Source organism: Cyanistes caeruleus, chromosome Z (genome assembly GCF_971803275.1).
Source record: "Cyanistes caeruleus chromosome Z, bCyaCae1.hap1.1, whole genome shotgun sequence".
In the NCBI taxonomy this organism is placed as follows: Eukaryota; Metazoa; Chordata; class Aves; order Passeriformes; family Paridae; genus Cyanistes; species Cyanistes caeruleus.
The window spans coordinates 70,345,798-70,372,957 of record NC_141732.1 but is presented as its reverse complement, the minus strand read 5'-3'; the positions used below and the strand labels follow the sequence as shown (position 1 = coordinate 70,372,957).

The window sequence follows — 27,160 nt, the reverse complement described above, 5'->3', positions numbered from 1 at the left end:
AACTCCCATTGTCTCTCTGCTCAGATTTTCAGTGGTATTACAAAAGGGAAGCTTTTCCTGGGCAGTGCAGTTCTTTCTAAACCCCCTTGGATGCATTCCACCAGAATACTTACACAGATTGGCGTTCACAGTCATGGTGGACATTCAAGCCCACTTCTCACTTCTGTGAGAGTCTATTACTCCACAGAAATCACAGCTGTGTGGGGCACCCAACTACATCTCCATCTCCCTCCAACACTTTCTGCATGGAAGAGCCCTTGCAATTAGCTGTTATTAAATTAGACCTGGCTAAGGAGAGAAGTAGGGTAGAAAGAGGCTGAACCCACCAAACACATAAAAATGAGTTTTTGTCTCAACAAGAAGGCATCAGTTGACTATTCTGCAGTAGCAGCATTTAAAAAATAATTCTGTACTTTTTCAGTTTAATATCAGTGCTTTTAATGTTACTGTTAGCAAAAGCACTGCTTAGTGCTACTACACACAGTTTCTGCATATTTATTTTGGTATGACACACCTGCTGAATTCTTCAAGCTGCTACAAATTGAGGTTAAAAACAGGAAACAGCATATGGCTTATCCCACCTTTTCCAGCTACTCCACTAACCTCACTAAAGACTCAAGTATAGTCAAGTATAGAAGAGTACTATCTCCTTGTAAATTCATGTGTAAATAAATAAACAACTGTTTTACATGTGTAAATAATAAACAACTAAATTAAATAAAAGTTAAACAACTGTTTCTTTCCCACCACTAACTTTAAAATAGAGGTATAGAACTGAATTCCACCTGGGGAATTTTGTGCTTTACAAATCCAAATCATTGTAGAAAGCCAAGGAGACAAATCCAACATATTGGGAGGCAGGAGATAACAGTAGCACCAGTACTGTTGGTGTTTAGTTGCATAAAAATTTTCAGGAGCCAAAGGAATCAGACTTCTGGAATCTTCAAAGACTGGTGGGGACCCAAGGCCTAATGGCAGTAGTTTTCTGCAGAATCAAAGAAGTGCCTTCTTGAAGACCCGAGGTCAGTTCCTACTCCGAAAATCACAAATCAAAATAATCGGAGGGACAATCACTTGCCAGTTTTGTGGGATGTGGGATGCCCACAGCCCCCAGTGCTGCCCATCAGAGCTGCCAGGCAGCACCTACCACAGCTGAACCCAGGAGGAAGGTACTGGTTACACCCCACACCCCAAGAACTGGTTTACTTTACATGACGAGTAATTCTGACTGCTTGCATGCAGCATTTCAAAAAGAAAGCAGGTGGGAAAAATCTGAGTTATGACAAGCTTCTTCTGTGATACTACTAAAGGGAAAAAAAACATGAGCTGAACATTTCTACTGCAGGTTTCCTGTAGTCTGCAAGGGCAAAAGTCTTGCTAAATATAGAGACAAAATCTACCAAAGGTAACCTGAGTTCTTGATCCCACACAAAGTGTAACAGGAAATCTACTGCAGCAGTGGAGATCTGCAGAATTTAAGTAACTTACTAGGTCAAACAGACACAGTGCCCTTCCAGTCATCATCCTTCTCTTCACCCTTTTTATTTTACTGTTTGAATGCAGAAATGTAACTGAATACATCACAGCTGGATCTTAAATCAATTCACTGCCTTTCAGCACCAAGTCTGTACCCCAGACCTCCCACATTCTTGTCTCCCTAGAATCATATCCATGAAGTCAGAAGTGCACAAGCACCTCCCTATCTCTGGGAGACTAGGCCAGGACTCAGCCCATTTGGGGTATGGACATTAAGTCCTGCACAAACCACATGTGCCTTCAGTACCTAATATTTACTAAATGCTAGTTATTTTCTGGTATTTTGAGGTGTTCTAACTTCTTAGTGTATTACTTCCATGATCACTGTTGGTAGGCTACAGAGAAACCATTAGAAGTACTATTTCAAGAAGTAACCCAATACATCTGTAGGCAATTATATAAAAATTCAAATCTTAAGCCACAATTCATGAACACAATACAAGAAACTTGGATATTCTAAAATAAATCACACCAAGAAAGTGGGTTCTACTTCATTTTTATCCTGTCACCCAAGGATTATGTAAATCATCCTTGATACTCAGTAGTCAGGGATAACATTAATAATTCCCAATGACACCATAACTTTTTTCCTTGAAGAAATTGAGACAGTATGCCAGAAGGAAGTTCATTTATACTTGTCCTGGGTATACTTTAGTTTGGGAAAAACCCATAGTGAACAAGAGTAATTTAGCATATTAGGTATCTATGTCAGCCTTGTAGTTCAAAAATTTGTAATTGTTTATAAATTACAAACATTTAACTTTATTGTAAACTTTATTGAAATCAATGGATGATTTGCACAAAAAAATAATGGAAGTGAACTGTTAACACTGTGCATGCCAAAAATATACTCTTGCTGGACTCAGCAAGAGATGAAAAATGATCCACAACAGCATTTTAAACTTAAAATAAACCCAAAGGGTTCTGTTGAATTGTGGAGCAATCAATTTGGTAACATATGACCACACTGTTTTTCACAGAAAACAAAGTAAGACCTGATCTGACAGACAACAAAACTTGACCAGAGCCTAAACTGTAGAGACCACCTGCAGATTGCTGACTCTTCCATCACATCCCACAGCAGAGAGGCAGGGAGGGCTTGGACTCTGTGTGTGATCTGCAGACTCTGCATCCAGCCCCGTGCCTGGCTGCTCCCAGGTACTTCCCCTTCTGAGCTGGCTGGTTGGTGTGAAGGGAGAAGGACTTTTGACCTAAACCCAATCCATCTGCTCTTCTGGAGATGGGACAGTGCAGAAAGCTGCCCAGGAACCACATTCTCTTTTCAGTGAGCATAAGGTCAGCCCCATTTTTAGCAGTGATTTGAATACACTGCTGCATAGGACACAGGAAAATACTCCCCTGCTGCAGTTTAGGAGCAACTGCTGCTGCTGAAAAGGGCTACTGAGAAGGCAAATGGATTTCATAAATAATTTTCAGTATGAAACTTTTCTCTCTCACCATTCTTAACACCACCAGTAGAGAGCAGCAGAGTAGGAAGAGGAACATGAATATACAGGAACAGTTCAGCTGCAGCATTCTTTGCAGATAAACTACTTATCCAAAACAATGATGTTGCCAGAATAGCTATGAGTAATGGGTAAGTAAATCCTGGCTTCTATATCAATTTACCAGTTTAACATCAGTTTGCAGACAAAACGGTAAATTGGTGTCAGATGGCATTCCAAAGAATTCAGTTATATTAAGAATTAATCAAGATGAGGAGAAGCCTAGTGGCTTGACTGACAACATGTCAGCATTTGCCAGCAAGACCTGCTGCTATTAAGAGATCAGTCTGAAAATGCTGTTCTGTTACAAAATTGGTTTTAAGTCACTGAAAGTTAACTGGCTAACATAACAGCTAGTATTTAGGTTTTCCCTTGTGTAATTGCTTACTAAAAGCCAAAGACAAAAAACATAACACAAAGAAAAATTCCTGGAGAACTTTGTAAAAAGCATCAATATATAACACAAACAGTAATTTAACATCTGTGCTGGAAGCAGTGTCCATAGGACATCAACCCCCACTTTCTGCTTTTTCAGCTTCAGTTTGAGTCAAGGATAAGAAATGTTTGCAGTGGAAGAAAATGAGTCTTCAGCTTTCTTATTCCAGAGTTAAAAAATAAAAACAGTACTAACTCTATCAAACTTTACATTTAGTTTTGTAAAAAAATATAGTATTTTATATAACCAAAAATATATCACAGGCACTAGCACACACACACCTACAGTTCTGCTTCAGTGATGTTCTCATCAGGGCAACAATAGTACTCCACAAAGCAGATCTGTCCATCTTCGTTCCTAATCATATACTGCAGTGAAAGAAATCCTTGAGCATCTGTTCGAATGGACACTTTACAAGACAAAGCCAGTGCCTTTGTGGATGGTTTAAGCAAAGAAACCTTGTACCTGCAAGAGAAAAAACAGTAATATGAAAAAAACACATTGTGCAAAGAGGAGCTGAAACATTACTTACAAATAAAGACCCAGAATAAGCAAAAAACAATTAGGAACATGCTTTTTTGGTCTTTATCTGGTAACAACATTAACAACATTAAACTGTCATTGTCAGATTGTCAGCACTTAGCTTTTGATTACATTCACGGACTTTTATCAGGTGGGGAGTATTTTTGCCCCCCATACTAATAAAATAAATGTTTCAGTAATGCAAAACCACTTTCTGAACTTCCCATAAATAATGCACAACCTGGCGTAGAGGGCATCAGCCATAGACTTTCTAACCTGTTTGTCTGGGTCTGGTTACAGTGGAATGCTTCCATCAAATCAGAGTCCCTGGGATAGTCTAGATGTGCACTTCCAGCATTTCCAAAAGTGGATAACCTGGAAGACAAAAAACCCCATCTCAAAATAACTGATGAGAGCTTTGTAAAAACTCTTCAAATGAGTCACTGTATGTATCTCAATGACTGTTTCAGAAAACACTGATGTTTGTTTCACTTTATTAAATCAAAAATGCTAAACTGTTTACACCAGTGTCACATTTACCAGGCTGTCAAAATGCTTATTACTAAGAGGACATCCTGTGATTTCCTATAGTCATTACAATTCTTTCCAAAATGAACCAGTATTCTAAAACTGTTCCCCTCTCTCCACTGTGAAAACTTCCAGTCTTCAACAGAGGAAGCCAAGCATGAACATTTGAGTTTAAACCTGTTTCTAGTACCTGAAGTAGGGTTTATCTGGAGACATGGTAATCTGCAGAACTTCACTGGTCATATCCAGTTCAGCAAATGCTTCTCGTAGTCCCTCTGACTGCAGGATAATTTTATTAACAACCTTTGTACTGCAGAAATCAAAATCTAACAACTCATCAGGTTCTTGAGTGTTGATTTTGCACACTGTTACTACTCCTCCTTCTTCCAAGAACAGCATCAGGGGATACCCATAACCACGGTAACACATTCTAAGGGCCGTTGATGTTCCTGAAAAAGAGAATGAAATATACATTACACAGAGACCATAGCTAGGACATTTGACCACTTTAGAAAACTCACATTTTTCTGGCAGAAGAGGCATAGATCAATTTGATTCACCTTGTTTGGTCCAGCCTCCAATATGTTACTGAAGCACACTTAGTGCTGCCTCTTAGATACTCTCTGAAAAGCTAATGCAGTAAAATTAAATTAGTTGTATAGAGACAAGTGAAATCCAAATAGTTCCACCCACTAGACAGGAAACACCGGCTGTGACAATGAAGACATGCTACAAATAGTTTAGAGGAATTGGAAAATTCTCATCATCCTCATCATCTTTCCTTACTACTCTTATTACCTGTGCAACCCAAACTGAAGTTAATGTAGCTGAGCTTGTGCTGTGGTCACACCCTCCTGTTGCAAGTTATCAGCACCTGAACCTCAGTTTTCCCAAAATCACAGTGCTTTTAGCACACTCAGTTTAAATCTGTAGGTCAGTCACAACCAAAACTGTAGAGGAATGAGGAGTTCAACACAGAGCTGCAAGGGTAGAACTGCCCAGAAAGCTGTCATATATCACCCCACTCCACCTGGGTACACATCCTGCAGTGCCCACACAGACTTTCATGGATTCATGGAAAATACACCACACCTGGCAAGGAGCTGGTTCCAAAAATGGTGAGGCAGTCCAGAAGAACAGACAAACTGATCCGGAACATCACTGATTCCTCCTGAACAGAAAATTCCTGAAAAATTTCTGCCTGCAGGTTAAAGCAAAGGGATGACAAGTTGGGAGTTTCTGCAATTATTTCCAGTTTAAACTTCAGAGTTTCCCAAACAGAAATCAGTGCAACACAAAGTAATTTCTACATACAACACAGTATTGTTTATAAAAAAATGGGTCTTCATCCTTAAAACTAGGAAAATACTACCAGGCCACAATTGAAACAAGGTAGGATGGCATAAACATGAAGTCCTAAACACTTGTCATTTATGTACAAGCTACAAACTAAAGCCTAGACCTGCTCAATGCTGGAGCTGAAAACATTCATGGAACTGTAAAATGTGTCACTCTTGTTCAGTAACGCTACTTACATTTTTTATGCTCAGAGCATGAATAAACATTCCAAGTACTGAATGTAAGAATGTAGGAACAAACAGTGACTTCACCATTCTGAGATATGTGCTGAATCCTGCCTTTGACTAGCCTGATGGTGGTAAACTGCTCCATGCTATCCTGTTTGTCACTGGCACTCACTGCTTTGTAGCACCTACAAGAATCAAGTATCTCAGAAATAAAGCAGGGTGTCATGAGCTGTTTTTGGAAAAGTAATGTCATATTTTCTTGGCAGCCCAGAAGGACAACCCCATCCTGGGGTTTTGAGCACAGCACAACTATCTTCAATCAGGAGTCTGTGAATTTGTACTCTTTCACAGTTGACATAAATCCAACCTTTTGGCTTTGGGATGAGCTATAAAAACATTTAGAGAGGAACACTATGAGCGCTTCCTTGTGCAGCTAAGCACAGCATGGTCAGAAGGAGCCGTGAGTTTGGCAGACACCAATACATTAGATGAGGACACAAACACACTACACTGTCAATGTGCAGGGATGTACTGGTGCAGGATTTGGAATTCCAGCAGCATGGACACCCATAAATAAGGGCAGAGCCCTTCCTCCATGTCAGCTCAGGCACCTCTGCCTTGGTTCCAGCAAAGTCTCCCCTTCTCCACAGGTGAGCACATGGAATCATTAGGGTTGGAAGGGACCTCTGGAGATCATCCAGTCCAACCCCTGTGCCAAGGCAGGGTCACCTCAAGCAGGTGACACAGGAACACATCCAGGAAAGGTTTGAAAGTCTCCTGAGAAGGAAACTCCACAGCCTCCCCGGCATTCTGTTCCAGTGCCTCCTTAGCGTAAAGAAGTTGTTCCTCATGTTGAGGTGAAACTTCGGTGTTTTAGTTTATGTGAATTGCTCTCCTTCCTGTCATCACTGGTCACCACAGAAAGGAGTCTGGCTCCATCTTCTTGGCATCCATCTTTGAGAGAAGTATGTGCATTAATGAGATTCTCTCTGTCTGCCGTTCTCCAGACTAAACAGGCCCAGCTCCTGCAGGCTCTCCTCACAACAGAGATGCTCCAGTCCTTAAAGCATCTTTGTGGTCTTCGCTGTACCCTGTCCAGTGGCTCCTCGTCCTCCCGGTGCTGCCACAGCGGCGGTAACCTGTGGGGGCCCTGTGCAAGGTCTGCAGCAGCCGTGCCCTCCCGCTGGCCGATGTCCCCGTACCTGGATGAAGGCGTTGGCCTGGATGCACTTGGCATCCTCCACCGTCACACGCAGCCCGCTGGCCGTGGCGAGGCAGGTGGCGTGGTCCTGGAAGTGCACGGCCCGCAGGAGGCTGGACAGGTGCCGGGCATTGTCCAGGCTGGCGGACAGCGCACAGCGCTCGCCGCCGGCGGGCGGCTGCGCCGAGAACGGCATCGCCGGGCCGCGGGAGCACAGCAGGCGGAGCGCGGCCCCGGAACGCGAACACAGCCAATGCGAGCGCAGGAAGTGAGATCAGACGGCACAGGAAACCCCACACAGGAAACGTGACCCGGGAGGAGGAGCCGGCGAGTGGCGAGCATGGCGTGCGGGCGGATGGCGGCCAAGAGGAAGCGTGGGGCGGCGGCCGCGGGGCAGGCCAAGCGCGCCAGGAGCGGCCCGAGCGCGGGCGGCCCGCGGGAGCGCAGCGTCCCGCCGCAGGAAAACAACAGCGTCCCGCCGCAGGAATACAGCATCCCGCCGCCCGTGTCCCAGGTACCGCCGCTCGGCCCGGGGCTCGGGCTGCCGGAGGGAACGCGGCTGCTTAAGCGGGACAAAGGGGTTTATTCGTAATCTTTTATAATGGCAGCACCGGTGAAAGTAAGCGTGGCGGTGCGTTGTTTCCATGAGAATCGGGGAAAACTGCTGTTCTGGTTCATGTCGGTGTGTTTACCTTAGTCTCAGAAGCATTTGAAAAAGTTGGGCAATTCTGTTGAATACAGAGGCCGTATGGAAATTGTGCCTGTTCCACTTAGGAATCATACGGAGAAGATTTCGGTAATTGTTTGCTTGTAAAAAAAGTAAAGTACTGCGTGTAAACACAAAGATTTCGCAGTATGCTTATCGACAGGAAAAGCTGGGTTGTGCTCTGTCCCTGAGCCCATTTTTTAGGAGAACAGGCAGTGCACGTGGCTTTTTTAGTACCTCGGTGGGGGTGAAAAGCTGTGCCTGTGAGCACACTGTGGATCAGGATGGGGACGGTTCCTCCTGTAAAAGCAGTGCCCTGTTCTGTGGGCAAGTCTCCACTGCTGCCAAGAGCATTGGGCTGTCTGGGAAACTTATTTTTTCTGTGTTATAACAGTATGAAGGCCAGAAGCTTCCCATACAACTGTTGTGTCTTTTTTTTTTAGGGCAAATGGAAAAACAAGGAGCGAGTGCTGATATTCTCCTCTCGTGGAATTAATTTCAGAACAAGACACCTAATGCAGGACTTAAGGACATTGATGCCTCACTCTAAAGCAGGTGGGGGTTGAACATCATTCCTAACTTAAATTTTGAGTATTTTTAAGCCAACAGCTCTTGACATCCTGTTCTTTTATTTTTTTCTAATGTGGTACAGAAGAGCTTTGATGAAATTGGTGTCTTAAACAAACACTTTTTGAGCCAACAAGTACAGCAATTGTTGTATCATAATATCTTCTGGGAAGTGAATCCTATGGCATCAGTCCTGAACCTGCAGTTTGTTTGTTGCTATGTTTATTTATTCCATAACATGACAGAAACAATGCAATAATTACCCTTTCATCTATAAACTAGTAAAATTAATTTTTGCTAAAAAGGCAAAAATTTACTGTTAAAATAATATCATGTATTAAATTGGTTTTCCAGCCTTGTAAATGTTGTTTTTGTCTTCCAGATACTAAAATGGACCGTAAAGATCAGTTATTTGTAATCAATGAGGTAATACAGGATTTATCTTGGCGCTTCTTTATTTTATTTTCAATGGAGTTTCAGTGTGCAAGGGAAAGGGGCAACCAAGTTCAAAGTGTAACTTCGTAGGTGAAAATTATTGGTATCCAAAAAGCACTCATTTAAACAGAAAATTGACTTTTGATTAATAAAACCAGAATGAAACTTAATTAGATACAGATTATCCTCATGAAGACATACAGCATAATGTGCTTTACTGTGCAGGTGAGAGGTGTAGTACAGCTTATACTTGAACAATGCAGGACACAAATAGCAGCCAACCCAAATGTAGTAGGACATTGAGAGTTTTGAACCTAGAACCTAATGTCTCAGGTCCTGTAGCTTTAATGAAGTTACTACTCCTTGTAGTAAGTACATGAGATTAAAAAAAAAACCAAAAACAAAAAACACAAACCAAAATTATCAGTACATGTCATTTAATAAGACAAGATCTTTGCTTTTGAACTTGCATTTTGGAGAGGGGAAAATATTAGGAACATGGAAAATTTTCAAAATTGTCTTCAGGATGTTTGTAATCAGCTAATTTGATGTGTCTTGTGTAGGTGTGTGAAATGAAAAACTGCAATAAGTGCATCTTTTTTGAAGCCAAAAAGAAACAGGATCTCTACATGTGGTAAGGAAATGTTATGCTTTGTTACATTTCTGTTTATAGCTGCAGATGCTTCAGTTCTAGCTGAATTCTACTGTTATAGTAAAGATGCATGAAATGGTGCTGCTTAGTTAAATTTGTTCTAATATTGCACTTCCATGGATAATGCAAATTTACAATGCATGGCAGCTTTTGGAGACTGTTTGCAGAAGCATTTAACAAAATTACGTGGAAAACAAAGGTCTATTAGCATGTTAAAGGAACTCAGTACAGTGACAGAAACTACTTCAATACCAGAATAACTGGGGTGTCATGTGTAAATGCATCATGTTGTCTGGATGCTGTTAACATTTTTCTTTCTCTCTTCCCCATCACCTGTCCTCTGCAGGCTTTCAAACACACCACAGGGACCATCTGCTAAATTCTTGGTGCAGAATGGTAAGCTGGTGGACATTATTGTGTTTGTATTCTTGCTGTTTTGTCTGAAAAGTTTTCTCTAAGTAATAATTTTCGGGTTTTTTTTAAATCACTGTAGTTCACACACTGGCTGAATTGAAGATGACAGGAAATTGCTTAAGGGGTTCAAGACCTCTTTTGTCTTTTGATCCAGTAAGTATAGATTTAATTTCATTTTGGTATATTTTTACTCTTTTAGCATGACTTGCATTTAGTCTTTTATGTAAAATAACATTTTTATTTTTTGTAGGTATTTGACCGGGAGCCACACTATGCCCTGCTAAAAGAATTGTTTATTCAGGTCAGTCTGTAGTTCTGCTGTCTGGTGTTTCTTCACTGGAGATGTTAATTTTTTTGTTAAAAATGTTAAAATGTTAAAAATCGCAAGTGTTTTTTTCAAGTAGCAGTTTTACACTTCTGAACTTTGAAAAGATCACAAAGGATTTGGGTCATATTCTCAGCATGACTCAAGACACTTGTTCTTAAGTTTTGGGTTATGAAACATAACCTGTGTTTGAGATCTTTGTAAATTAAAATGAGTTTAAAATAAGCCATTTATATTTAAAATGGCCAATTGTGGAAGTTCAGAAACACTGTCTTTTTTTACAGATATTTAGTACACCATACTATCACCCCAAAAGCCAGCCTTTTGTTGATCATGTTTTCACCTTCACTGTCACTGATGAAAGGATCTGGTTTCGCAATTACCAGGTGAGTGGTCTTTCTTAGCTCTTCAGAAGGAGGTCAGTGGGGTAATTTTTTATCAAGTCCATTCATTAAAATAAGAGTAGATTTATTTTTTTTATCAGGATATGCCAGACCCTAGTGCTTGCAGATTCAGTGTTCTGAAATGACTTACCTTCTTCCATATCTCTGGAGAGATCTGGTTCACTGAACTTGAGTTGTGATTCTGTGAGGAATGTCTTGGTAGCAGGATGTACTACTCAAGGCCTAAACTGTGCCTTAACCTAAATTGCTGCCTTGATCCAAACTGATCTAAAGCTTACTTTCTGTAGAAGGAATTCACAAATACATCGTACTCCAAAAGCTTGCTTGAATTTCAAAGAACTACTTTATGTATAGAACTGGGTTTATACAAATCTAGCTAATTGGGTACTGTACCTTGGATTTAAACTCAGCTATGTTAATTACCATGTGCAAGGTGCCTGCAAGGTCATATGCTTTGATTCAGTCTGTGAGAAATAGAGAAAGTTTTCTTTTTATTGCAGATAATAGAAGAAGATGCATCTCTAGTAGAAATTGGGCCTCGTTTTGTCCTGAACCTCATAAAAATCTTCCAAGGTAGCTTTGGAGGACCAACTCTGTATGAAAATCCTCATTACCAGTCCCCAAATATGGTAAGCAGCTCTTTCATTTTTTCTGTCATTTCTCTTTCATTTAGAAACTAATTTGAAAACCAGCCTTACAGTCAGTCTGTGCAGGAGCATCCAGTATGTCTTTTCCCATGACCCTTTGTATGCCTAATGACAGTTTGAGAACAGACTAGTTTTGTAATCATGAAATGAATGCAGGAATCATGTCACTGAAAAATGACATTACATGTCATTATTACAAGATGAGAGCCTTGACCATTAAGCAGAGAAATTAGCATGTGTTTCTTTAATACCAGATTTCTTCCATCTTGCCTGTTTGAAACATGATGAAATTTAAATTCTTACTTCCATAGCATCGCAGGCTGATAAGATTGTCAGTGGCAGCTAAGTTTAGAGAGAAGCAGCAAGTGAAAGAAGTGCAAAAGATTAAGAAAAAAGGGACTAAGCTCCTTGTTAAAGAAGATCCTACTGAAGTGGTCTTTGAAACTCCAGCTGAAGAGAAGCCAGTGGAAATACAGCTTGTGAAACCAGAGTCAAAGCCAATTGTTAAAGATAAGAAGAAGCTACGCAAAATTCAGAGGAAGAAGCAAAAAAAGCTATTCAGAACTGAAGGGTCTGCATAGGTGTTACAAGGGATGAAACTTCATGCAATATTAACTGAATATTGTAAATATTTGAATTTTCATTGTACAGACAAATATGTCTGAACTTCAGTTTTCAAGTAAACAAGACATACATTTCTTTATAAAGATTGAGTTTGCATTCTTCTATTGTCTTCTGGGATTCTGGGTTTTGAGAAATAACATGGCATCCCAGTCAACCTGGCCTTAAACACTTCAGGGATGGGTCATCCACAGCTGCTCTGGACAACGTCTCTGGAGCTATTTCTTTATTACGTACCATTAATCTAGTTCACAGTTCCTCATGATCTGGTCCTTTCACTGACTAGTCTGTCTCTGTGTGCACTCCCCCAAGCTTGTGTTTCAAAATCTTGCTCATGCCCTTTTTCTATGTGATTCCTCTGTTTCAATTTCCAGCATAATGCTGAAAGGACACAGCTGGCTCAAGAGGAAGCTGACCTGTTAAATTTTAAATATCACCCAAAAAGGTGAGGGAAATCCTATATAACTTGAGCAGCAAAGTGGTCTGTGTTTCATATGATTGGAAAAAAACCTGGTGAATATATAGGCATGTCCTCAGTTCACATAATCTAATATCTAGACACAGTTGAGTTGGAAACGACTCCCATCAGTATCATTGAGTCCAACTTAACTCCTTGCAGAACTAACACACATAAGCCATATGACTGAGGTCACTGTCCATGTCCTTTTTAATTCTTGACGGGCTTAGTGCCATGACTGCTTCCCTGGGAACTGACCACCCTCTGCATGAAGAATTTTGGTGTCCACTAGGATTTTCCCTGACGCAGTGTTGTGGTTTAACTCAGCCCCAGAGAGCTGCCTGCTCACTCTCACTTGGTAGGGTGGGGAAGAGAATCAGAAGGGTAGAAGTGAAAACTTGTGAGTTGAGATACAGGTTTGTCCTGTGGGTAGGCAGGTATTCCCCTCCCAGGAAAGCTGGGCTCTATCAGATGTAACAGTGACTGAGGATGATAAATGTGTCACTCTGAATGTTCTCCCCTTACTTCTTCTCCTTATGCTGAGCATGGTGTGGGATACACCTTCAGTCAGCTGGGGTAAGTTGCCCTGGCTGTGTCCCCTCTCAGTTTCTTGTGTACCCCTCTCTGGCAGGTGGATGAGAAGCAAAAAAGGCCAGGAGTCTGAGCACTATTCAGCAATAATGCAAGCTCTTCTGTTACTATCAATACAATATTTGTATTTTCAGTACAAATCCAAAACACAGCTCCCTAGCTGCTACTGTGATGAAAATTGACTCCATTCCAGCCAAAACCTTCTGTGACAAAGGTGTACACTGGAGTGAGGTCCTCCCTCAGCCTCCTCTCCAAACTGAACAAGCCATGTGACCTCAGCTGCTCCCAAGTCTTGCCCTCCAGACCTCTCCACATCTAAGCTGCCCTCCTCCTGATAAAGTCTGATAGCTTTCTTATATTCTTACATTGAGGTGACCCCAAACTGCCCCCAGCACTCAAGGTGAGGCTGCCCCAGTGCAGAGCAGAGCAGGACAATCCCCTCCCTTGCCTGGCTGGTGATGCTGTGCTCCCCAGGACAGGGTTGGACCTCCTGGCTGCCAGGGCGCTGCTGACACGCGTTAAATTTGCCATGTTTGGACTAAACACTGAGATTAGGTCCTCCAGATCTTGCTGTCTGATCCAAAGCTCTACACTACAGTTTGTGTAGTGCCTACTCACCTGACCTAGAGAAGGAAACCCACTTGGACCAATCCTAAAACCTCTGAAGAGCACAGGTAAAAGGAAAAAGCTACCTTGAGAATTTGTGCTGTGCTGGCTGTGCCTCTGAGCTTCTCAACACCCACAGGAATCAGAAATACCTATTTCAGAAACAGTGTGGCCAGCAGGCCTAAGGAAGCTGTTCTTTCACTGTGCTCAGCACTAGTGAGGTCACATCTAGTGTGATCACATCAGGTCTGTGCTCCTCAGTTCAGGAAGGACTTTGAGGTGCTGTGGCAAGTGCAGGAAAGGGAAACCAAGCTGGAAAGCACAACAAAGCCTGGAGAACGGGTCTTAAGAGAAGCAGGGGAATTTACCCTGGAAATAAGGAGGCTCAGGGGAGACCTCATTGCCTCCTTCAACTCCCTGAACGGAAGGTGTGGCCAGGCTGGGGTCAGACTTTTCTTTGAGGCAGCTGGTAATAGGACAAGAGAGCACAGCCTTAAGCCATGCCAGCGGATGTTAACGTTGGATATTAGGAGTAATTTCTTCACAGAAAGGATGATCGCACATTAGAATGGGCTGCCCAGGCAGGTTGGAGTCACCGTCCCTGGAGGTGTTTAAGAAAAGCCTGGACGCAGCACTCAGTGTCTTGGTCTGGTTGACACGGAGGTGTAGGGTCACAGCTAGGACTCGGTGATCTCGGAGATCTTTTCCACCCTCACTGATTCTGTGAATTACAGCACAAGGTGTCCGGTTAACCCGACACCGCGTGATTGCAGCGCCCGAAGCCGGCCGCGGGCCGGGGAGAAGCGTTCCCCGGGCCCAGCCGGCAGCCGGGTCACACCGCGCCGCAGGTCCCGCCCCTCCCGCCTCGCTCCTCCCGCTGCCGGCCTCGCCCCTGCCGGCGCGGGGTGCCCGCTGTCCCGGTATCCCCGCCCCGCCGCCGCCGCCATCGCCATGAAGTGCCACTACGAGGTGCTGGGCGTGAGGCGCGACGCCGCCGAGGAGGAGCTGAAGCGGGCGTACCGCCGGCTGGCGCTGCGCTGGCACCCGGGTACGGCCCGGGCCCGGCCCCGGGCCCGGCCCCGGCCCCGCGCGGCGCGGAGGCACCGCGCTGTGGCCTGGCTCGGGGCCGGGGCCGGCGGGGCGGCTGCTGCCGCCGAGCCTGATCGCCGCTGACACGGTTTCGTTAAATTGTCCCGCAGATAAAAACCTCGAGAACGCGGAGGAGGCAGCGGAACAGTTCAAGTTGATCCAGGCGGCGTACGACGTGCTCAGCGACCCACAGGAACGGGCCTGGTGAGCCGCGCTTGGCCTGGCAGAGGCTTTGCCAGCCTGTCTCAGGGATTGTCCTGTGCTGCTCCTGGGCCTCGCTGCAAGTCAGCGCGGGCAGCCGTGGGCAGGAGCAGCCGCCTGGCTTTAGGCTTTGTAAGAGTTAGAGCCATGCAACCCCACGGACGGGCACTCTCACCTTCCTCGTGGTGTGCCGGCAGCTGGAGGCGTGCTGGGCCCCCAGGAGCGTCCTGAGAACAGTCAGGCTTGGCCTGCTTCCTCCTCCCTGAGCACGGGCAGCTTTTTCACGGCAGCTCTGGTCAGCCCTCAGGCCTTGGGCAGTGCGTACAGGTGTTCAGTCGTAATTTGAAATACACATGCACATCTCTAAGGGTTTGCTATTCTAAATGTTCTCTGTAGCTTGTCTTTCACATGGGCTGAAGCATCTGCCAGATTACACAGCCAAACCCACCTCTCCTCAGTTTGTCTTCCTTGAAAATACAGAACTGGTTTTCAGTTTTTATGTACTCATGTATGATTTGGGCTTTTTTTGAGTGCATGTAAGTATTGGGTGATTTAAATAATGCCTTACCTATTTCTGGAAATTTGGTGAGGCATCTCAAATGTGATTGATTGGTAGCTGACTGTTGAGGAATTACTGCTAAAGATATTGCAGATAAAGTAATAATAAGCAAAGTAAAGGTCAAGAGGGAGTATTTACTGGGTCTGCCATGTTTTTTGTCTCTGAAGACTTTGAGTGGGAGAGACAAATTAGAGACAGTGGCTTAAGCTATACAGTGATGTGATAGGTGTACTGTGTTAGTTTATCAGCACTGACAGGTGTTCCGTGTCTCTACATCCTTGATGCTGTGAATTTTTTCCAGGTATGATAATCACAGAGAGGCTCTGCTGAAAGGGGGAGTTGATGGAGACTATCAAGATGATAGCTTAGATCTGCTGCACTACTTCACTGTTAGCTGCTACTCTGGATATGGCGATGATGAAAAGGTAATGAATCAATTAATCTTTAATGAATCAGTTTAAATTCCATTGTAAATGTTGGCATTTGTTTTGTGTTAAAGCTGTACATAAAATTGTTAGCATGGCTTATGCAAATATAAGACAAAACTTAGCCTGGATGTATAAGGAAGCTTTAATTCTTGCATGTTGTCCAACAATTACTTAATCATAATGTCCAAGTACAACTACAGCTGTGGCATATTGTTTATTTATCTTACAATTCCAAGGCTTTGAAATACAATCTGTTTATTTAGAAATACCTTACAAAGCTCGAATCCTTAAAACTACAGAAAAACAATGTAACAACAGTCTTTGTGGAAGGTGTGCTTGCTATAATTGAATTTCCTATTGCATTTTTGAATTCCTCATTGGATTTTAAAATACTCACCAAGTAATAAAATGCTCCAGGTGACTAGAAAAATCTTCACCAGAGAAAATACTTACCTGTCCTTTTGTTAATGTACTAGTAGTTAGTTAATTATATATTAGTTTAGAAAAATATAGGATATTTACTAGTGAATTTTATGTCTGGAATTTCCACAAAACTCCGTCCTGTGTAACTAGAAACGTGTCACCATCTACAGCATATGGAAACCCTTTCTCTTCTAAAATTTGTATGTGATTACGTATGTGACAGAAACTGTGTGAAGAAGATGGAAATAAAAGTCATGAAAGACAGAACTTTGTTAAGAAGGGTCTTGTGCTTTGAGCAAGTGCTTACAAGGCCTTTATACTGGTTTTGAATTGCTATTGCAGTGTAGCAATGTTTCTCTAAAATACACTGCACCTGAGCATTTGAACATCTGTTGCTGAGCTATGCAAAATGTTTATTTCTTTAGTTTTTTATTTATTTAATTATTTTATTTATTTCAGGGATTCTTTACAGTCTATCGACAAGTTTTTGAGAAGATTGCAAAGGAAGAGTTGGAATATATGACACAGGAAGATAGTGAAGAATTCCCTATGTTTGGATATTCCCATAGTGACTACGATACGGTAAGAGCAAGCATAAGACTAAACTGCAGGCAAGGGAGTTAAACCATTACGTTGCCCGAAAGGAAGGGCACCTGAAATCTGAGATGAATACCATATATCTGTGGTTATTTTCTACTGTTGTAGGCCATTTCTGCAAAGGAAGTGCTTGTGGTCTGATTCATATTTATGTGAATTAAAATTGGTATTTCCTGTTGGGCTGCAGTATTAGCCAGGCCTGCAGGGTGAGTTGTCAGACAGATACTTCACAGGAGCAACCATCAATTATGCCAGTGGAACTCAGGTCTAGTGCAAGACCTATAAAGCAAAAGAATGGATCTTTTCTTTGTAGTTTACAAGTGTTTAACACTGCTTATATTACTGGCTGGTGTATTGAGCCAATTTTCTTCCCCTATAATATGTATCTTTCCTCATACAGGAAAGCTGCATAGCACTTAGTGTGTAGCACAGCCTTTAGAAAATAGATGTGATCTTGACTGTCAGTGTGAGCTTCCATTATGATTACATTGTCATCTGCAATTAGGCTATAGTCAGATTTGATTCAGAAAACATTGCATGTTTTCCTCTGTGGAGAAAGAAAGTGTATGGGTACTTGTATAACTTGAGTTCTTGTCATCTGGTTTGCCAGCTGTTTGTTGGAATCTATCAGTATATCAGATTTAGGGGTTTTTTTTAAGGTTACCAGTGTTTCTGCTTTGAAATTAAATAATGAGGTGATAACACTTTCCCTAAGGAATAACTGCACATGTATGAAGTGCATTCGAATGTTGTGCACTAGGGGGGTACTTCTCCCCTACACTTTCTCCGTAGGCTAATTATTTATGAAATTTGAATTGATACGTACCTTTAAAGTTATTAGCTTCAGTGGTAACTGAAAAACTTGTTTCCACTGGAGATGGAAACAAAAGTTACAAGTCAGACTTCTTAAGAAGTGCCAGGAAGGGTGTTTGGATGTGCTGAGAAGTTACAAGTTGGCTTAACAAATGGAAATCTTTCCCAGGGAGAATACATAGTATCTCCCTGGTATATAACCGTAGTATAACCAGCTAAAATCTGTCTTTTAATGTTGTTGTCTTGAAACATATTTTGAAAACTGCTTGTTTTGAGGCTGTGGGACAGATACAGTTATAGACTCAAAATCTGACAATTAATAACTGCTAAAAGGACTGGAATTCTAACTCAACATGCTTTGACATCTGCATAGCTCATGCTGTTCTGGAAGCAGAGTGCTCACTTTTTTGCCCCCTAGGCATTCATGGGGGTATTTTATAGGAAATAGCCTCAGTTAAGTAGAAAGTTTATTTCCCTCTTGTCTTATATTCAGACAAAGATATTACACTGTCAGAGGATTCCAGCATTGCAGTGCTAACTTCTCTATGCAGTAGGAATATAATGGGAGGAGTTTTTTAGAAGGTTTGGTCTACGCTGTGAATTCACAAGAAGCGTGAGAGGCAGCTTGGTCAGCACCAGACGGACAGAAAAGATACTCATAAGGCTATGAGTTCACAAGCCTTCATGGGAATAGAAGACTTTTAGGTCAACTGGATGCAGAAACAAAAGTGATTATCTCCAAATACGAGTAGCAGGCAAAACAGAATCCTCCTGGGAGTTCAGCAAGGGCTGCTATGCAGGCTGCTGGAGGATGCCAGATGTGCAGGTTGTTAAGGTAGCTGCTGAGAATGGGGAGAGTCTCACCTTTTACATCTGGTGAAGGGGAGGATGATCCCTGTTATCAGTTGATGGGTGTGCATTCTTTTGCACATAAAGTATCCTCTTCTGAACCAGAAATCTGAGGTAGGTAGTCTAATATTACTTAGGTTATTGGATGAAATGTGAATGTTTATTGGCTATTTTTTGTTATAGCAAGAAAAACTGTAGTGACTTACTTGCCACAAGTCACAGACATGAACTTTGCATGTAGATAGGCTGCTGGAAGTTATTGTTGAGTTGTTCCTGTGAATAGCAATTGATAGTTGTAGTTCCTGTGAATAAAAATGGCAGAAGAAGAAGACTCATTAGAAGAAAATATATTAAACCATTACTTCTATGAGGTATCCCAAAGCAGGAGCAGTAGGGCATATAGGAGTGAATTATAAAAGCAATATTGATGGGCCAAGTAGTGTAAGAAGGGAGTTTAGGCATATCTTGATTGCTGAAAATACAAAATGGAGGACAATAATTATTTGGAGAGAAATAAAGAACAAACCCAAAGTGATTATGATGGCATGTTATTAGTCCAGCATTTACCCATGAATATCAGTAAAAGAGAGGAGAATAGATAACAATCACTTTTTCTTTTAATGCGAAAGCCAGGGTCACTCATGTAGTTTGCTAATGAAACAGGAGTAAATGTTTCTTCACATTAAGCTTGTTAACCTGTGCAAGTCACGGCTCCTTGCTGTTGTATCATCAAGGGCTATGCATTTCTGTCTTTCTCAGGAAGCAAAGAGAATATACAGGGAAGAAATAGCATTATGTATTTATTTTGCTGCTTTTTTAATGCTGTGCAATGTATGGCTGGTCTCTGGTGTGGTGTAATGTAGAGGTTTATAGGCAAGTACCAGCTTGCAGGCAGCATATCTGATTCTGACGGTGCTTTTCAATTTGACAAGAGAAATACGGCGCAGCTAAGTAGCTGGACGCTAGTGTCAGCATGATCCAGTCCTGCAGGGGGATATATTTAGAAGTTGCAGTTTGTAATAGTTCAGACAAGGTTGTTGAATTGATGTGCTTTCAAACCTTGATGATGATGATGATAAAAGTTTCTCTAAATCTTCATTGCTCTGAGGCAAAACTGTGGCCTATATAGTAGTTCAGGAAAAAATAGTTACAAAAGCCCTGAATTATTTCTCTGTTTTTTCTGTCCCTTATCAACAAGTGTTGGTTTTCTTCTCACAGGTAGTCCACCCTTTCTATGCATATTGGCAGAGTTTCTGTACTCAGAAAAACTTTGCTTGGAAAGAAGAGTATGACACACGACAAGCCTCAAACCGCTGGGAGAAACGAGCTATGGAAAAAGAGAACAAGAAAACGAGAGAGAAAGCAAGGAAAGAGAGGAATGAACTGATCCGCCAGCTAGTAGCTTTTATTCGTAAGAGGGATAAAAGAGTACAGGCTCACAGAAAACTTGTAGAAGAACAAAATGCAGAAAAAACTAGGAAAGCAGAGGAATTTCGGAGGCAACAGAAGCTAAAGCAAGCCAAGTATGTACATGTGGAATAAATCTTTCTTTATTAACTTGGAAAAACTATCCATGAGGGTACAATATAGACATAGATTCTAATAGTAGGTCCACTTGCTGTTTTAAAGATCCTTGACAGGTATTAATTTTGGTCTCAAGAGTGAGCTTTTTAAAACTCTGGATTTCTGCACTGTTCTGACTTGTAGTGTTTTCTAACATAACTGGGGAATGATTATCTGGGTGCTCTGGGTAACTGGCTGTAATAGCACAGAACCCATTGTGCTTTTGCTTAACTGGGGAAATAAAATTTAATAGTTATCTTTGTTCCTTTAAAGAAAAAAGCATGTAAGTTTTAGAACAAGGGAGAACAGGACTGTAACAACCTGGACTTAGATTGCCTTCATCTGCCTTGGAACACTACCTGCTTAAAAGAAGAAGGGGGAAATGAGCTTAGCTTTTTCTTTCCTTTTAACTCTGGAAACAGCACTTCCCTTGGACTAAATGCAGTGTTTCTTGCTTTTTTGCCAACATAGGAAGAGGTGGTCTCTTGACTATAATCACAGTTTATTTTTTCAACTGAAAGAACTGTTTGCCTGCACATATGAGGGAGGAGCTTAAATTCTTATTAAAAGTGCACTTGCAAAATAGTGGCATATTGATTAAAATTACGTAATAACATATATGGAGTATATTATGTACTGTTTTTTCTATATAAATATAAATACTTTCTCCCTTTAGGGTCAATAAAGTGGGGTTATACATTTACTGACAAGTGGTTTGATAATTCTGAGGCCAGAAGGTAGCTGGAGCAAAATTCAGGTGTCCTGTGATACCCTATTTGATAACTTGGAGCATACTTAGATTGGGAAAACAGAGATGGTATATTCCCATCGTGCACAGTCAAAGAGTAATGTGTGGATTTTTGTATGTTTTGTGAGTTTGGATCTTAGAGTACGATTGAGCTATCTTCCTTGCTGTGAGCTTGATACTGACCAAGCTGCACAATATGTTCAACCAGGACCCACCTAAGTTAATATCTCTTGCTTGCAGTGTAGAGGTGCTCATGGACATCACAAATTAACTCAGATTGATCAGATTTCCAATTGTTTGCTCTGTCATAACAGGTTCAGGACTTTCCTCCTGAGATGCCCAAGAAGAACAGCTATCTTTAAGTAGAAGTTATCTTTAAGTAACACTGTTCCTGTAGTTCCCATCTCAGGGACACAGTGTAAAAGTTACAGTATTCTGTTTGCAGGCTTGCTGAGCAGTACAAAGAGCAGAGCTGGATAACTATGTCAGATCTGGAGAGAGAGCTGCAAGAGATGGAGGCACAATATGAAAAGGAATTTGGGGATGGATCAGCTGGTGAAGATGAATTAGAAGAACAGGAGACAAAAGGCATTGAAGGTATGCTGTGTGGGGAGATGATCTATACTGAGTCACTGCAGTACGAGTGTGGCTCCCTTAAAGCCTCAGATTCACAGTTCTGACTCTGATGCAACTCACTGCCTCCTTCTGAGTGTGCTGAGCTGAAGTCTGTCCCTCTCTGATGTTTTCCTTTGAACAAGCTGCAACTGCTAATTTATACCAATGTCTAATTTGGTGAGGTGATCTCGGGCTGTCTGTGTGTCAGTACTACTGGAGAAATTAAATAGTCAGTACTGTGACTATTTTCTGAGGCTTAAGAGCAGCTCATTCAAAAATTGCTTATCTGACTGTGTCTCTCTGATCCCCACTGATCTTTTCAGACAAACTGAATGATGAAACTGAAGAAGCTGAATTTGTTGATGGTCTGTACTGCCCTGCTTGTGACAAATTCTTAAAAACTGAGAAAGCGTAAGTAGCTGGGGATTTGAGGTTGGAGGTGTTGGGGTTTAAGTAGTTGAAAATTGCATTTTAAAGAATTTTTAACTATACATAATGCTTGGTCATCTTTCCAATAGAGACAATATCAGTGCAGATATTTCCATACATAGTAGTGCTGGATATTGGACCTGTTACTAATTTATATGTAAATGGAATAATGTTTGCTCAGAGCAACCTACAGTTACAATCTGGTCTTCACAGCATGAAGAATCATGAAAAATCAAAGAAGCATCGAGAGATGGTGTCACTGTTACGACAGCAACTGGAAGAGGAAGAAGGGAAATTTCCTGTGGCTTTGGATGATGCAGATGGAATACAGACCAAAGAGGAGGAAGAAACAGAAGACATGCCCAAACAGAAGTACTTCAAATTGGTTTTAATTTTATTATGACTCATGATTTACAAAATCTTAGTGGCCTTCAGTGGGAGCTTCTGATGATTTGTCACTGCACTGCTCTCAGTATTGTGCAATTTAAAATACTTCTTAGCATCAGAGTTCCAGTAAAACACATGCATTTGCATGACTGCATTTGAGTGCTGTAGAACTACAGACTTATGTTTTCTCTGCTGCTTAAAGTTATGTTAAGGAAGAGAAGGGTTTGTTATTTCTCAAGTAGAGGGGCTTCCATAGAGCCAGTGCTTATTGATTTGGTACTTGCTGTCAGTTGATTACTGGCATAAATGGAAAATGAATGTGCTCAAAATCAGAATTGTTACACAGCTTCATTTTCTAAACAACCAGAGCATAATCCCAACTATCTCACTAGTATCTTTGGGTTTGGCCTGAGCAGAATAAATGTTTTACTAAATGCAGTCAATAGTTTGGGAGACCTATTGTTTTAATTTCTGGCATGAGTAACTTCCTTTTTGTGGCTACCCAATATTATGTTAAGTGGATAAAGGAAAAGTATAGCTTGATACATTTCTAGAAATCCTAGTAGTTCTGGGGGTTTTCTATAAAAAAGGTAATTTTTAAATTATCTTTACAGACTCTCAAAGAAACAAAGGAAGAAACAGAAAACAATGAAGGTATGTAGTCATAATGATACTCTTGGAACTTTACAACCCAGTTTTGCTATCTCCTGATAAATTATTTTTCTGTCCTACAAAATAGGAGAACTTGAAATTCCACAGAATTTGAAGACTATTTAAAAATATTCTTAATTCTTCTTTGCCACCAGAATAACTTTTATTAGTCTTATTATAATCATATTTTATGATGATAACATCATAGACCTCACTTTGTTCTGTTAGTGTAGATGCTAATATGTGGTGCTGACTCTAAAAAGGCTGTAGTCTGAATTATAAAAAAAACAGATGGAAACAGGCAGATAGGGAGAATGCAAGGAATTGATCAGGAAGACCACTAGTGGACTTGGTGCATTAGGAGCTCAGTTTGGTGGTCACTTCTGGCTTTATTTGCAGGAGTTGGTATAGTGCATTGCTTTTTAATCTCTAATTTAGATGGGGTTAAAAACACTGCCACACTATTGGTTTCCTGCTGGCACTGTAGCTGTTGGAATGAACACATGCATTCCACCTTTTTCTTGAACTGCAAACAAAAGTAACACCAATCTGTGGTACTCCAAGATCTGAGTCTGTGTGTGATATTAGAGATCTGTGCTGACAGCAATGTGTGAGATTCACCAAGTGCAAACTGTTTCAGGCTTGAAACACTGCTTGAGTGGCAGGAGTTTCATAGTCAGCACACCTCCTCTCTCTGCCTTCCTCAAACTTTATCCTTTTCAAGTACTAACTGCTCAGTTCTAGCCTTCTTCCAGTGAGCTGTCTGTACCAGTTCCTGCTTCTTCCATGCTTTCCCCTGTAATTTCCTATTCTCTGTTCACCTTTTCTGTCCTCTCCCACTGCATCATTATCTCTTGCTCTTAAGAAACTTTTCTGAGACTTTCAAGCAGATGAAGTTTTCTGGCTTCACATTGGCTGGTCCAGTTGCATAGTCTGAGTATTGGCTTGACCTTCCATGTTTCTTTGCTGGCCATGAGGCTTCAATTATGTCTTTCCTCCTCTGTCTGAGACCAGGAGGTCTGTTATCACTGCAGAGTTCACACATAGTCACCGTGGTTCTGTTCCATCTGTTTGCTACAGCCTGGACAGTAGGTGCCACTCTTGTGTTGCACAAACTGGAATCTTGTGCTGAGAAATCCTGACCTCCATCCTCTGCCAAGTGTTGTGGAGTACAGTGAATCTCTGGGGGTTTTATTTTCTTTTCCTGAAGTTAGGATTAGCCAAGTTTTTTTCAGGTAACTGAGACTGTACAGATGGTCATACTGAGAGATGGTAAGAGTTGCATTAATGTAGTGTTAGGTCAAATTTGTTACTGTGCTTTTGGGAGCTTTGCCGTTCTGCTTCAGAGTTGATATCTTGCTAAACTGCATATATTGAATCTAATCTGGCACATGGAAAAGGTTGCCAGTATCTGCTAGGAAAGGAAAATACAGTGTGCCTACCTAATTTCAGTCAGCTCAGTTATTTTGGCTTGAGTGTCCTAATGCAGTTGTCTGGTATGGAAACTTTAGTCTAAGTAATTAACCTTTTGCAAAGTTACAAGCCAAGCCACTATCTGTGAAATAAGAAATGGTAGTCATAACAGGATGAACCCTGTGTGTAGCTAAAAGATACCTTCATTCTCCTCTTCTGTAGTTTCAGAGGCTATTTTATTGGTGTTTCTTCCCTTCACCACAGGTGGCCTCATCTTTCAAAACAGGAGAACTAAGGTTTTACATGTTACAGTCTCAGTGAAAACACACAGTAAAATTAAGAGAGTCCATGGCTTTCTCTCCTCCCAACCCAGCCATGTTTGAGGTAAATGAGTATAATACTATAAGCATAGTCACTAACGAACTGAAAGTATTTAACTTGGATTTCTTCTGTTTGGACAGAGTTACGAGGACTCTTTTGATCAAAGTGCTGATGAAGAAACTATTGAACAGAAGGAGGTGCCCAGCATGGAGAAGGACAGTGGCTCAACAGAGGAGCTGGTAAATGATGACCAAAGATGTGCTGTGTCAGAGGACACAGGCATTACAGATGATGTCAGCCAAGAGAATGAAACAAGAAGTGAAGCAAAAAGGTGTGTTGGGTTGCAACATTGCAGTCACTGTGTCATTCTGTGTCATGTTTGATACTGTCAAACAAGGATACATTTACAGGATAGATTGACAGGGATAGTCAGAGGTGACTGGGGGCTGCCCACCAAAACTTGTTTGAATAAATACAATACTAACCAAAGAGTAGGAGCTTCTCTGAAAGTGGTATTTGATTGCAGATTGCTGCCATATCACTTCCCAGGAGCTGATTCAACATTTTGAAATTAACAATTGATCATATTTTTCTTTTTCCTGGATACACTACATTTTGTTGCATGAAGCAAGAACAGGGGGAAAGCAGCAGAGCCATTGAAAGCTGAAAAACATCAAAAGCTTGTAAATGTTTAATGTTCCTGTGCACTGATCTTGGTTCCTCTTTGTCTGTTAGCAGCACTAAGCCTAAAGGGAAAAAAGCCAAGGAAGCAAAAAAGTCTGCTAAGGCATCTTCGGAGAGCTCAACAATGGTATGTCAAATTACTTATGCTATTTAAAATAAAATCATAGGTTGGAAGGGACCTTAAAGATCATCAAGTTCCAGTAGACCACATTGTTCAAAGCCCCATCCAGCCTGGCCTTGGACACTTCCCAGAGATAATGCGTCCACAACTTCCCTGGGCCAATGCCTTATCACCCTTACAGTAAAGGAATTGCATCCTAATGTGTAATCTAGACCTACCCTCTGTCCATTTAAGACCATTGCCCATTGTCTTGCCACTCTGCCTGTAAAACAAGTCACACTCCCTCCTTTATCTGAGCCCCCTTAAGGCACTGGAAAGCTGCAATGAGTTCTCCCTGAAGCCTTCTCTTCATCTCTCTCATCCTGTCTTCATAGGGTGGCTAAAAGGTGGGGTCATATAACTATAAGGAAGGCTGTTTTTTGGTCACCTGCCAATTTGGTTCACAAATTCTGTCCCTGTGATTTTAATAGAACTCAAACTTCAGCTCTTGTCCTCACAGAGGAATACAGGACTAAGCTTCATTTGTAGGAGAGTTGGTAAAGTTCTGCATGCAAGGCAGTTCAAATAAATTAAACAACTGGGGTCAGAGCTGTTGTCACCCAGCAGGTTACAGGCAGTACTATTTGCATCTTTCTCAATATTGATGCTTGCTGGAGAATGAAACTTTGTAGTAGCTACAGCTAACACATACTAAATTCACTGCATCTCAGAGCCCAAAGTATGGTCAGCTGAGATAAAAACTGGTTTTTACTTTGAATTAGATTTGCAAAACTTCCAGTCTTGCTTTTACTTAAAGCATTTTGAAATTTCATGAAGTTGTATTTGTGATTTTTTTTTCAAAATACGTTTTTAATTGTTAATGAGTAACAGAATATTGATGATAGAAACAAACAGTTTATTCCCACTTCATTGCCAAGGAGGAACTGTGTGCAAGAAATTGGTTTATTGCACTGATGACATACTCAGTACAAATGTGAGCATTCTGGGTTTTTTTTCCTCTTTGTAGAATGAAGTTCCCATCCACTGTGTTACCTGCAATAGTGCTTTTCCATCCCGAAATAAATTGTTTGAACACCTGAAAGCCACAGGACATGCAAGAGCAACGACAACACCGACTGTAAATGGGGCTGTGAATGCCAAAACCAAAAAAGAGAAACGTAAAAACAGATAGAACTTTGCTATAGTGACAGTCTTCAGAATTGTACATTAACACTCTCACGGAACTGAAACATGCACACTGCCTGTGTCTGGAGCTAAAAAAGAGGTCAAGTACCAATGTAGGAAAAAAATGAAGATGCACAAAAGGAATGTTCACTTGTGGAGGACTCTGTGCTCTCTTCTGTTTTTGACAGAGTTCCTTTAATCATAGATTGGTTTTGTGTCATAGCACAGGTGGGTGCTCCCTCCACAAAGCCACCTTGTCTAAAGCCCCTTACCCAGCAGCAATTTTCACACCATAGGTGGGGATATAATAATTCAAAGCTACTCACCCTGTGTTCCTGTAAAAACCTGCATGGATAAAGTACTCACACAGAGGAAATAATAAATTATTTTGACACGTGTGTTGTTGCTTTTCTTTTGAGAGGGCTC

At 41.5% G+C, this 27,160-nt stretch overlaps 3 protein-coding genes and 1 long non-coding RNA gene across 5 annotated transcripts; 2 read left to right on the top strand and 2 right to left on the bottom strand.

Moving 5' to 3' along the window:
- Window positions 1–2,291: 2,291 nt before the first annotated feature.
- RAD1 (RAD1 checkpoint DNA exonuclease) lies at window positions 2,292–7,664 on the bottom strand. The gene is made up of 5 exons (XM_023943884.2): window positions 7,256–7,664; window positions 5,620–5,728; window positions 4,718–4,976; window positions 4,276–4,374; window positions 2,292–3,942 (listed from the first exon to the last, which is right to left on the bottom strand). The coding sequence occupies exons 1-5, from the start codon at window positions 7,448–7,450 to the stop codon at window positions 3,759–3,761; spliced, it is 846 nt and encodes a 281-aa protein (XP_023799652.1). The 5' UTR covers window positions 7,451–7,664; the 3' UTR covers window positions 2,292–3,758.
- BRIX1 (biogenesis of ribosomes BRX1) lies at window positions 7,568–12,111 on the top strand. The gene is made up of 10 exons (XM_086867704.1): window positions 7,568–7,768; window positions 8,404–8,515; window positions 8,910–8,953; window positions 9,526–9,596; window positions 9,961–10,010; window positions 10,108–10,181; window positions 10,279–10,329; window positions 10,638–10,739; window positions 11,258–11,386; window positions 11,716–12,111. The coding sequence occupies exons 1-10, from the start codon at window positions 7,595–7,597 to the stop codon at window positions 11,983–11,985; spliced, it is 1,077 nt and encodes a 358-aa protein (XP_086723830.1). The 5' UTR covers window positions 7,568–7,594; the 3' UTR covers window positions 11,986–12,111.
- LOC147648558 (uncharacterized) lies at window positions 10,263–15,252 on the bottom strand. The gene is made up of 2 exons (XR_015280313.1): window positions 15,145–15,252; window positions 10,263–14,400 (listed from the first exon to the last, which is right to left on the bottom strand). It is a non-coding gene; the product is annotated as an uncharacterized LOC147648558 (long non-coding RNA).
- Window positions 14,441–27,132, top strand: DNAJC21 (DnaJ heat shock protein family (Hsp40) member C21). 2 transcript variants are annotated; one of them, XM_086867694.1, is made up of 12 exons: window positions 14,441–14,727; window positions 14,879–14,972; window positions 15,830–15,953; window positions 16,839–16,961; window positions 19,857–20,161; window positions 21,395–21,546; window positions 21,888–21,975; window positions 22,207–22,365; window positions 22,995–23,034; window positions 24,906–25,096; window positions 25,504–25,576; window positions 26,577–27,132. In XM_086867694.1, the coding sequence occupies exons 1-12, from the start codon at window positions 14,631–14,633 to the stop codon at window positions 26,739–26,741; spliced, it is 1,611 nt and encodes a 536-aa protein (XP_086723820.1). In that variant the 5' UTR covers window positions 14,441–14,630; the 3' UTR covers window positions 26,742–27,132. The 2 variants fall into 2 exon arrangements, with proteins under 2 accessions (XP_086723820.1, XP_086723819.1); XM_086867693.1 differs by having other exon boundaries at window positions 25,501–25,576.
- Window positions 27,133–27,160: the final 28 nt, after the last annotated feature.

What these genes read in the sequence shown, in the direction of transcription:
- RAD1 (XM_023943884.2), bottom strand. Translation starts at nt 7,450, where the DNA reads ATGCCGTTCTCGGCGCAGCCGCCCGCCGGCGGCGAGCGCTGTGCGCTG. An exon ending in TGGAACCAGCTCCTTGCCAG is followed by an intron (nt 4,977 to 5,619) that starts GTGTGGTGTATT and finishes TCTCTTTTTCAG; the next exon opens with GAACATCAACGGCCCTTAGA. An exon ending in AACCAGACCCAGACAAACAG is followed by an intron (nt 3,943 to 4,275) that starts GTTAGAAAGTCT and finishes TTTCTCTTGCAG; the next exon opens with GTACAAGGTTTCTTTGCTTA.
- BRIX1 (XM_086867704.1), top strand. Translation starts at nt 7,595, where the DNA reads ATGGCGTGCGGGCGGATGGCGGCCAAGAGGAAGCGTGGGGCGGCGGCC. An exon ending in GATGCCTCACTCTAAAGCAG is followed by an intron (nt 8,516 to 8,909) that starts GTGGGGGTTGAA and finishes TTTGTCTTCCAG; the next exon opens with ATACTAAAATGGACCGTAAA. An exon ending in AAACAGGATCTCTACATGTG is followed by an intron (nt 9,597 to 9,960) that starts GTAAGGAAATGT and finishes TGTCCTCTGCAG; the next exon opens with GCTTTCAAACACACCACAGG.
- DNAJC21 (XM_086867693.1), top strand. Translation starts at nt 14,631, where the DNA reads ATGAAGTGCCACTACGAGGTGCTGGGCGTGAGGCGCGACGCCGCCGAG. An exon ending in GATATGGCGATGATGAAAAG is followed by an intron (nt 15,954 to 16,838) that starts GTAATGAATCAA and finishes TATTTATTTCAG; the next exon opens with GGATTCTTTACAGTCTATCG. An exon ending in GAAGACATGCCCAAACAGAA is followed by an intron (nt 22,366 to 22,994) that starts GTACTTCAAATT and finishes TTATCTTTACAG; the next exon opens with ACTCTCAAAGAAACAAAGGA.